Raw genomic sequence first — 11,933 nt, 5'->3', positions numbered from 1 at the left:
GAATTTCAACAGAACTTAAGTGTGTTCATCTCAATAACACTGGATATTATTTCTGATACTGCTTGATTAAGGTCTTTCATCTGCACTTTAGCATGTTAATACATTAAAACTTGTGTTTCAGTTGCTGTTGTTTTATCATTATTGTTACCTTAAGAAACAAGAAAAAATTCTCAAAAATACATCAGTACAGACTTGAAAGTGATTCTTACCCTGTCTGTCTTTATCTTGTTTTTCTACCCCATGAAAAACAGCAGAGAAAAGGAGAAATTTCATTTTAGATCTACATTTATCATTGCATCAGTTAGACAGTATCCACTGAACTTCCTTGTAACCCAATATATATTTATTCAAAGTATTTACAAAGTAAAGCCGCTGCATAATATTTCCCATACATTACAGATACCTCATTTTAGATTGTATCTTTAATTCTCTGCATTACTTCAGTATACACCTCCATTGTATAGTATCGTTTGCTTTCCATGTCATTTAAACACGAAGGCTTAACGTCCATGTAATAGCATTAAGTATTTTAAATATTTAAAAACTAAAGCAAAGAGCAGAGTAAACTAAGAAGCAGTGATAAATTAATTATTGCATAAATAGAAAAAAACACTAGAAAATTGAAATGTCCGATAATGGATTGAAATTCATTATACTACCAAAGACTTATATAGTTTTCTCAGAAATATTTGTATTTCTTTTATAAAACAATTTATTTCATTTACAAGAATTAGCTCTTATGTACTACACATAATGATTCCTTATAAACCCTTTTGATGGATTCTTGATTTTTCCAGTCTCTACTATTCATTTCTCTGTATAATGTGGTTCGGATTCCACAATAAGCTGTAGGTTCCGTTGCTAGGTAACCAATTGGTTCTTAGCCACGTAAAATAAGTCTAATCCTTCTGGCCAGCCCTAGGAGAGCTGTTGATCAGCTCAGTGGTCTGGTTAAACTAAGGCATACTTTTTCCAACCTCTATTCTTTTTATTCTTCAGAGGAAATGATGACAGAGGCAATTCCCCTTCATCATTTCAGTTTTGATTCTGCACAACCACTGAAGTTTCCAATTTTATTCTTTTTAGCCCAAGTCCTTTGTGTGGAAATGTATACGGTAAAGAGTGTGGTGTGCATTAGCAGACACATATGCATATATTAACCAAGTCCAATAACTTTTAACCATCTCTTCTAAGAGATGAGCAATCTAGCAGATCAATTAAGAAAGGAACACCTTTCTGCAATACTCCATGCACAGAGACGATTCTTATAAATAATACTAGAATGACAAATAACCTGAAATTATTTAATGACATAGAAAAGAGCAAGGGCGACAGTAACAATGGACTATGGCAAAACAGGAATGTCTGAGGTTAGAGTACAGTAGGTTTACATCAAGGATCAGCACCTAGCCCATTTCTGTTCGTACTGTTTATGGATGAACTAAGTGAGGGACTTAGGAATGAAAACCTGTAGGAATTGTTTTATGCAGCTGATCTGGTGACAACGGCAGGAACAGATGAAGAACTGCAAAGAAGAATAAAAGAGTGGCAGGAATCCTTAGATTGTGATATAAACCACAAGGGTGAAGTGCCCTCCTTCAAGGACACCCTTAAGAACACCCTTATCTTCAGAGGCTGATTCCCATAGAGGAAAGAAGAATTCTAGCTAGGTCAGGGAAGCTAGCCTAGGGAGGACCTAAACCACAAGGGTAAAGGGCCCCAAGGTACCATATGGAAGCTATTCTTTTAGGGCACCCTTGCCAGGAAGGTCCTCCTCAGAGGCTGCATTCCCGGAGGAAGACAGGTCTCCTACCAGGCTAGGGAAGGTGGCCTAAGGAGGGTATAAACCAAAAGGAGGGAGGGCCCCAAGGTGCCCTAAGGAAACCTCCCCTTGATGGCACACTTACACGGGAAATGTCCTCCTTTGAGGCTGCTTCCCAGAGGGTGGTAGGTTTCTTGCCACACCAGGGAAGCAGACCTACAACAAGGGTGAAGGGCCCCAAGGTACCATAGGGAAGCTATCTCTTGAGGTACCCTTCAGTTCTTCATTGGAGGAGTGGGCAGAGCTCTCGGCTAGCACGCTGTTGGCCCAGCGTTCTACTCTCCAACCAGCCAATGAAGAATTAGAGGAATTTGTTTCTGGTGATAGAAATTCTCGTCATAATGTGGTTCGGATCCCACAATAAACTGTAGGTCCTGTTGCTAGGTAACCAGTTGGTTCTTAGCCACGTAAAATAAATTTAATCCTTCGGGCCAACCCAAGAAGAGCTGTTAATCAGCTCAGTGGTCTGCTTAAGCTGTGATATACTTAACAGAAGGTCCTCCTTAGAGTCTACTTCCATTGATGAACACAGCTCTCCTACCAGGCTAGGGAAGTGGGCCTGGAGAGGGCCTTTAACCAACAATGTGAAAGTCCCAAGGCACTCAAGGGAAGCCATCCTTTGAGGGGAACCTAGCAAGGGAAAGGTCCTCAGAGGCTGTTTCCCCAGAGGAAAGTAAGTTTCATGCTAGGCCAAGAAAGCAGGCCTGGGGAGGACCTGATCCACAAGGAAAGCTCTCCACTGATGGCACCCCAGCCAGGTAAAGGTCTTCAGAGACTGCTTTCCCAGAGGAAGGCAAAACTTCTGCCAGACTGTGGAAGAGAGCCTGGGGAGGGCACCAAACATAAGGATAAAGGGCCCAAAGGCACACTAGGGTAGCCATCCCTAGAGGGTACTCCTGCCAGGGAAAGGTTCTTATTAGAGGCTACTTCCCCAGAGGAAGGCTGGGTTCCTGTCAGACCAGGGAAGCAAGCCTAGGGAGGGCCTAAAAATGCAAGGCTGAAGGGCCCTAAGGCATCATAGGGAAGATATCCCTTGATGGTACCTTGCCAGGTAATGTCCACCTCTGGAGGTACTTCCCAGCAGAAGGCAGGTCTCCTGCCAGGTGAAGGAAGTGGACCTGGAGAAGGCATGCAACCAAAAGGGAGAGGGGTCCTAAAATGCCGTAGGGAAGACTACCTTTTGAGCACCTTAGCCAGAGAAAAATCCTTCTTAGAGGCTGTTTCTTAGGAGGAGGGTAGGTTACCTGGCAAACCAGGGAAATGGGACTGTGGAGGGCCTGAACAAGGAGAGTGAAAGGCCCCATGGCACCTAAGGAGGCACTTCCTTGAGGGCAACATTGCCAGTGAAAGGTCATCCTGAGATGCTGCTTCCCTGAAGGATGGCAGATTTCATGTGAGGCCAGGGAAGCAGGCCTGAAGAGGGCCTGAATCAAATGGGCGTAGTGCCCCAAGGTATCATAGGGAAGTCCTCCCTGGAGGGCACCTTTTTCAAGGGATGTCCTCCTCAGAAGTTCCTTACCCGGAGGAGGGATGTTTTCTGCCAGGCCAGGGAAGTGGACCTGGGGAGGGCTGGAAACAAAAGGGTGAAGTTTCTGAAGGTCCATAGGGAAGCCGTCCCTTGAGCCATCCCTTGACAGGAATTTTGCCATGGAAGGCTCCTCAGAGGCTGTTTCCTCAGAGGAAGGTAGGTGTCCTACCAGACCAGGGAAGCAGGCTTGGGGATAATCTGAACCATGAGGGTGACTGTCCCCAAGGCACCCAAGGGAAGTTATCCCTTGAGGGCAACCTTGAAAGAGGAAAGTCTTCCTCAGAGGCTGTTCCTCAGATGAAGGTAAGTTTCCCGCCATGCCAGGGAAGCAGGCCTGGGGAGGGCCTAAACTCACAAGTGTGAAGAGCCTAAGACACCATAGGGAAGCTATCCCTTAAGGGCACCCTTTTCATGGAAACATCCATAGAGGCAGCATTCCCAGAGGAAGATGGGTTTGCCTGACTAAAGAAGTGGCCCTAGGAAGAGACTGAAACACAAGGGAAAGGTTTCCATGTACCCTAGGAAGACATCCCTTGAGGACACTCTAGCCAGGGAAAGGCACACCATAGAAATTGTTGCCCTGGATGAAGGGCAGCTTCTTGCCACACTAGGTGAGCGGGCTCAGTGAGGGCCTGACGCACACTGTTTAAGGGCACAAAGGCACCCTAGGATAGCCCTCTCTTGAAGGTGCCTTGCCTGGCAAAGGTCCTGCTCAGAGGCTGATATCTAAGAGAACGGTAGATTTACTGCCAGGCAAGGGAAGCATACCTCAGGAACGGCTGAACCATGAGGCTAAAGGTCCTGTAGGCACCCTAGGGAAGCCATCAATTGACAACACCCTTGCCAGGGAAAAGTCGTCCTCATAGGGTATTTCCCGTAGGGAGGTAAATTTCCTGCTATGCCAGGGAAGTGGCCCTGGGGAGGATCTGAACATCAAAGCTGAATGACTCAAAAGCATTACTGGAAAACTATCCCTTGAGGGCACTTACCATGGAATGTCCTACTCAGAGGCTGTTTCCTGGGAAGAGGTGAGGTCTACTGCCTTACTTAGGAAAGGGGTCCTAGAGAGGTCCTGTAACCAAAAGGGTGAAGGGCCCCAAGGTGCCCTAGCGAAGCTTTCCCTTGAGGCCACCTTTGCCAGAGAAAGTTCCTTCTTAGAGGATACTTCCTTGGAGGAAGGCAGGTTTCCTGCCAGGCCAGGGAATTGGGCCTGTGGAGGGCTTGAACCAGAAAGGCAAAAGGCCTAAAGAACCTATGGAAATCATCCCCTGAGGGCATCCTTACCAGTGAAACATCCTCCACAGAGACCGTTTCCCTGAAGGAAAGTAGGTTTCCTGCCAGCCCATGGAAGCAGGCCTGGGAAGGGCCTGAAATACAAGGACAAAGCCCCAAGGCACTAGGAAGCCTTATCTTGAAGTTCCCTTGCATAGGAAAGGTCCTCCTGAGAGACTATTTCCCTGAAGGAAGGCAAATTTCCTGCCTGGCAGGAAAGTGGACCTGGGGGAGGACCTGAACCAAAAGGGTGAAATTCTCTTAAGTGCCATGGGGAAGCAGGCCTGAGGAGGGCCTGAACCAAAAGGGTAAAAGGCCCCTAGGCACCATGGAGAAGCCATCCCTTGAGGACAGTCTTGCCATGGAAAGGTCCTCCTCAGAGGTTTTCACAGAGGAAGGCAAATTTCCTACCAGGCCTGAATCAAAAGAGTGAAGTGCCCCTAGGTGTCAGAGGCTTCTCCTACAGAGAGAAGGAAGGTTTCCTGCCATGCCAGGGAAGCAGGCCTTGGGAGGGCCTGAACGGCAAGGGAGAAGGGTTAAAAGTGAGTTAGATAAGCATTCCTTTGAGGCTCCTGGTCTGGAAAAGGTCCTTCTTCAGAGGATGCTTTCCTGGAGGAAGGCTGGTTTCCTGCCAGGTCATAAAGCAGACCTAAGGAGAGCCTGAATCACAAGAGTTAAGGGACCAAAGGTGCCCTAGAGAAGCCATCCCTTGAGGGCATCCTTAGCAGTGAAAGGTCATCCTCAGAGGCTGCTTAGGAAGCAGTCCTTAGAAGACCTAAACCACATGGGTGAAGGACACAGATTCACCCTAAGGAAGCCAACCCCTGAGGCCATCCTCAAAAGGTGCTTCACAAGGGGAAGGCATGTTACTTTCCAGGATAGGGAAGCAGTCCCGGGGAGGGCCTAAACCACAAGGATGAAAGGACCCAATTCACCCTAGGAAAGTCAGTCCCTTGAGGGCAGCCTTGCCAGTGAAAGGTCCCTCCTCTACACCATTTCAGGCATTGTGCTGGTTGCTTGAGGAAAAACTTTCCTCCGCCTGTGTGAGCTACTAATCCCAAAGTTACTCTTTTATGTGCACTTGTATAACCTCTATGACCATCCGATAGTATATTGAGGGTATCTGAGGACATGGATCATAGGGGTGTCTCACTGGGGACCAAGGCATTGGAGAAGTCTTGTGGTCTTCTCGAGATGTGGTCATTTGAGGGTTGGTTTTCTAATGCTTGTGGACTGGCAGAATGGCTCCTGCGTGATGTTAAGTGAGGCTTTATTTTTCACAATATGTAGCGCCTCATGGAAGACCAAATGCTACCTGTTTTGCATTGTAGATGATATGTATGGAGGTTAGTAGGTCCTGTAGGTTAGTATAGTGTTGTGTTCATCTTTATAGTGCCTTCTGGTGACAACATGAAAAAAATTACAAAATCCCCCTTTAGACGAGCATCATAGGCATAACATTACAGCAATAACTCTAGTTGAGATCATACTATAGTGAAATATAGCGAAACTTTATATAAAAGTATATATTTTTTAGTTTTTGCATCAGTAAAATTGAAAAATCCCTTAATGCGTATATACCCATTAAGAGATGACCCTTCTGCAGAAGAGGAATTGTTTTCTAAATAATACAATATTAATGATAACAAAAAGGGGAAGAGGAAAATTAATTGAGTGCGATTGAAAGTAAAGGCGAAAAAATTAGAGGTCATCAAAGGAGCACCTATGTGTTTCTTCCCTTGCATATACACTGTTAAAAATAAAGGTTTTCGAAAGGTTTTCTAAGGGTTTTCATCAAGTGAAAGGGTTTTTCCAATTACGAAAACCCTTTTCAGGTGCTGAGGTGCAGAAAAGGGTTTTTGTCCAGTGGAAAACCTTTTGAAAACCTTTAGGCATAGGCCAAATGTCAGATGCCTTATATGTTAATTATCCATAAAAAGGTCATGCAGGTAGTTATGATAAAAATCACTTTTGCAATATATATATATATATATATATATATATATATATATATATATATATATATATATATATATATATATATATATATATATATATATATATATATATATATATATATATATATATATATATATATATATATATACTTTATTTGCAAAAGTGATTTTTATCATATATATATACACACACACACATATATATATATATATATATATATATATATATATATATATATATATATATATATATATATATATATATATATATATATATATATATATATATATATATATATATATATATATATATATATATATATATTCATATTTTATAAACGAATTCCACCAGTTGGTGCACACACACACACACACACACACACACACACATATATATATATATATATATATATATATATATATATATATATATATATATATATATATATATATATATATATTGTGTGTGTACAGTAAGGTCTAGAATATTCATGTTTTTAGAACTAAACGCAAATACAAGTAAGTAAAGTAGTAAACAAAATAATATTGCATATCTTGTATCTGGTAGAGTAGCGAAATCTTATTTCACAAACATCCAAGCAATAAATACAATACAAACAAACAAACAAACATCCTAGTGGAAAATATTTGCTGCGACCACAAACAAGAGACAACATTAATGAAGATATTTATACGGTAAACAACTTAGATCTTCAGTCCACTTCAACATCAGAATGAATGCATAGATACAATATTTATATAAGTGCATACATACATACATACATACATACACGGCATTAACAGTCATGATTGATTAATGTTAAGGAAAGAAACGGCGTCTTCAGGAATTAGCTTATTACCAAAATGCCGAGTTTACGACTTTTTATATGACGATGTAAATTTCAAACCTAGCCTATAATAATGTTTCCATTATTGTCATACTGTTATATCGGTGATAAAGAAGTTACTTTTTAATAATCGGTCCTCAAGAGTAATCAAACCGAATTACTCGGTTTTGTAGAAGTAATCGGTTCGCCCACCTCTACGTCCTATTTCCATAATATATGCAGGTTCATGATTATGACGACATAGCATATTCATTATTAAATCATATCTCATAATTTGACTACGCATCGAGAGCACCATTGCATGTATACGACAGAGCAGACGGGTAGTGCACCTGAATGTTCGCTCAGAGTCGCAGACGCCAGGCAACGCGTCACCTACACAAATCTTACAGTAATGCCAACCTACGGAGTTACCATTTTGGTACTTTTTTTATTACCAAATTTAAAAGGTAAGTGTGAACTTTTTGTATTGTTTTTTCAATATATATATATATATATATATATATATATATATATATATATATATATATATATATATATATATATATATATATATATATATATATATATGTGTGTGTGTGTGTGTGTGTGTGTGTGTGTGTACATATAATGGTTAACTAGTTAAAGGTTTTAATTTGGTGATAAATCTTTGAGGTGATGTTAACAAACTCAAACCGAGATCTGGCAACACCGATTGCCATCATCAGTCATCGTCATGATCGCAGTGTCTCGAGGGTCGTCATCAGAAAGTGGTTTCTTTCTAAGTGCAGAAGCAAAAAGTGACAATAGCTTTTATGCCACATCATTATAACATATAAATTTGTGAGTACATAAAGTATAGTAATTATTAGTTTTTTACAAAGCATCAGTGAAGGGTAGGGTGGATCTAAGCCGTCATTCCGCGGCGAGATATTTTGAAATTAGGAGTAACTCGTCTTGGCGTCCTGTAAGATTTTCGTGAATGTTAATGATAGTGGATAGTGTGTTCAAGGGCAGTTATACCTTATCAATAACTGTTTGCTTAGATGTGTCTTTGTCAGGCATTTGTATTTCAATTCATTGGCTAAGTTGGAGTTTTGTTAAGCCCACCGAGGGGAAAACATCGTCAAATGGTCCATTTTCAACCGGTATTTGTTTGGTGGAACAACAATACAATTCAATATTTAAGCATACCGTTAAAAAAAATTAAAGTTTGTTCAACAAAATAAGATATATGAAACTGCTATACGAGGTAAAATAAGCATGTAGTGTCTCCGTAAAATAATGTGTTCAAATCAGTTTTTAAATCCAATATGGCGACGTATCTACACTTGTAATACAGCCGTGCATACTTTCCGGACACGTCCTTCCCAGGCTTCCCCAGCGCTCATTTAAGCAATATTTACGTTTAAATGTAACGTTTATTGATATGAATCAAGATTGTTTTTGTAATCGGCACAAGAAAACAAAATTTTGTAGCCTAAAGGACTAGCGAAGGATGCGCGTGAATCGACCTCCTTGTCTTTATAGGGCGAATCGCCGTGACGTCACGCGCACCTGCACTTCGAGCGGGGAAACTCTTGGTGGGCAGAAACACACGATCAACCGATTTGAGAACAATAACAAAGCATACAAAGTTCGTATAAATGTGTCAAAATTTACAAGAATGGTTCGATCATGTGGCTGTAGGGTACACGAACAGGTGGGAAAAGGGAAGTAAAATATCCTGGCACATAATTCCCTTTGGCAAGAATCCAGGCTGGAGAAAACAATGGCCTAAATCCAGCAATCGACAGAAAAAAATGGACCCCAAATAACCAAGATCGCATGTGTGGTGTGCACTTTATATTAGGTATATTTTGCATACAGCCAAATTCTGTTAAGAAAGCACAGTTTGCTTATTATTACCTTAATTTTTTTTATGAAATGCTAGCTTTTGAGATAATGAGAAATGTTATGAGACTATCTTCCTGAAAATTCTGCGGTTAGCTTTTAAGATGATGAGAATCGTTATGAGACTATGTTCCAGAAAATTCTGCAGTTAGCTTTTGAGATAATGAGAAATGATATGAGACTATTTTCCCCTATTTAATTGTATTCAATGACTTGTACGTGGCCACTCACGACATACCTGCAAATAATAAAAATTACACGTAAGCACAGGAATCACTGCAATCATTTGAACAGTAATGTATTTTCTGTTCTAAGAATTAATGTCTATATTGGTATTTAACTTGTTTTCTTAGTTTTCTTAGACTACAGGAACTCGACTGTAGCCACACTATCTTTCAAAGGAAACTGACTGAATGTAAACATGCTGTAATTTTTATTGCCTTCAATTTTATTACGACACTGGCATTGTCAAGCCATTCTATGGACTAAGTGAATTTACCAGCGCACGCAAATGCTATATTTACAGAACATCCCTGTATGCATCGAGTGATTTATATGCGTGTAGTGACTGGGTGGTAAACGATGCAGGCGTCTCAATATTGAGATGAATTGTCACTCCAACCTTTTTTCATCAAATATGTATCAGGGAGCATATTCTGTCCCAAATTATATTGAAGTTGTATAACGTAATGATTTTTAGTATACAGTGGTAGCTTTTTCACATAATCTGACAGCTGCATATCATTAGAAAACAGATAAATGCGATTTTGTACCCTATTCCGCCATTGTTTTTTGCCCACCAGCTAAGTGCGCATGCGCCGAATTATGGCGCTTTGTTTACAACCACGATTCGCCCTATACCTTGCTGCTTTAGAGTAAAAAAAGATCAGGAGAGAAGATTTTAAGGGTAAATTTTTTGTAGACAATACCTGTATACCCTGTATTTTTTTATGATTTTGCAAATTGCATCTGTAAAAGTATTGATCTTGGTAGTATTTTACAGAATATACATTAGTTAAAGAGAATTTCATGCTCTAAAACACATTTGGAGCCCAGAACAGCCTGCTCAACAGGATATAGACTGGTTTTTTCAATATTATCTAAATTTAAAAAAAAATATATATTTTATACAAGTTCCTTCATCTTGAAACTCTCAAGCATTTTGGTTGTTTTCAAAAACAGAAAACGAAATAGATGGGGATACTTTATGTGGACTCACTGAATCCATGATCAAGGAGTTACTTTCGGACGCTTCCATGAAAGTCAGGGTAAAATTTAACGGGGAACTTGCCCGACCATCAACCCACTCCAGCCACACAGAGAGCATACCTGGACCATCAGCTCCACATACCCATGTGACAGGGATCTGACGGGCTACAGACTACCAGAGATACCGCCAGCTCTGCTTCAGGCACTGCAGCGAAAGGATCAAGATGCCTTTCGACCTAACAAATTGTTGAGAAGCATGTTGATAGAGGTGCTGTTTGACAGCACAGTAACCTTGAGGATATGGTATGTAACTTAATACTTTATATTCAATACTAATATTCTAAAAAAAAAAAAATTTTCTGTAGATCTATGAAATTACTTGCCATTGATAACACTGACTGCATTAACCATACTAGTACTAGGATAAATTAGAGTTAAAAGTTTCATAATGTATTCCACTCTTGACACTAAACGTCAAACCTTTTCTTGAAGTCAAAGTTTAGAGAGGATTTTATTACAAAGCAACAGATTTTATATATAAAAAAAGAATTTTCTAAGATTCCACATCTTTAGATATATTAAAACTTTTTGTCACAACCGTTCCCAAGACTTAAAAACATTTTTTTTCTTCTTTTTTCAAAAAATAGGTTTCCAAGCAGGACTGGATACAGGAATGTTTGCAATGAACTGAAGAAAGAATATGCTTGGCTGCCAGGGACTGTTGTAAGTAAAATCGCGAGTTAATATTTTCTATAGAATGCAGGACCATCAAAACAACTGTCTGTCTTACGTATTTGGAAAGTTGCTATTGCCAATTTATTGTTCAAGTTATTAATTGACAATAAATAATGAGTCATGCTCCTTTTGAAAATATCTGCAATCATTCTATGGTTACATTCTAAGTAATTTTTAACAGCCCTTGAACTAATATCCAGCTTTTCATTCCACAAAGTCCTGAAGAAACTGCTCAGCAAACTTATTTATAGCTAACCATGCATCAAAGACACCTTAAAATGAGAGAGACATAGAAGATGGCAAGTTAAATTTGAACCCTGAATATTTAAAGTGAACTTTCTCTAGGAACAGAAAAGTATACATTATATACTATTCCCTAAGGATGACTGGAAAAACTCCCTGATTGGGAAATTCAAGAGAGAGCGTTTCCCTTTGGTGAACGAAAGCTCAGTCGCTGAGATGAAACAGAAATTTGGACGACCTGGAGTATCCGGCTGGAAAGAACTTTACAGCCCCTGTCTGATAATGAGTTGCACAAACGACAAAGGCCTCAGGTAGGTTTTTATATTATAAAGCATTTTTCATGGGTTTTATGGTCTTTAAGAAACTACATAATAAGTATTCATGAAGTGTTCATCAGAAATTTTTTTTGCACAGTAACACACTGGAAAACGGGAAAAATTCTGCTA

General features: G+C 40.0%; 1 protein-coding gene across 1 annotated transcript in view; it reads left to right on the top strand.

The window, feature by feature from the left end:
* The first annotated feature begins 4,345 nt into the window (after positions 1–4,345).
* The window catches only part of LOC136844845 (uncharacterized), an 11,273-nt gene continuing 3,685 nt past the window's right edge, over positions 4,346–11,933 (top strand). The window contains exons 1-4 of the mRNA XM_067114081.1: positions 4,346–4,584; positions 4,905–5,051; positions 5,732–5,832; positions 11,704–11,798. Coding sequence (XP_066970182.1) covers positions 4,346–4,584; positions 4,905–5,051; positions 5,732–5,832; positions 11,704–11,798 — 582 coding nt within the window. The remainder of the gene's footprint in view (positions 4,585–4,904; positions 5,052–5,731; positions 5,833–11,703; positions 11,799–11,933) is intronic.

Source organism: Macrobrachium rosenbergii, chromosome 13 (assembly GCF_040412425.1).
Source record: "Macrobrachium rosenbergii isolate ZJJX-2024 chromosome 13, ASM4041242v1, whole genome shotgun sequence".
In the NCBI taxonomy this organism is placed as follows: Eukaryota; Metazoa; Arthropoda; class Malacostraca; order Decapoda; family Palaemonidae; genus Macrobrachium; species Macrobrachium rosenbergii.
Note: the sequence above shows the minus strand (reverse complement) of the source record. Positions and strands in the feature narration are given on the sequence as shown.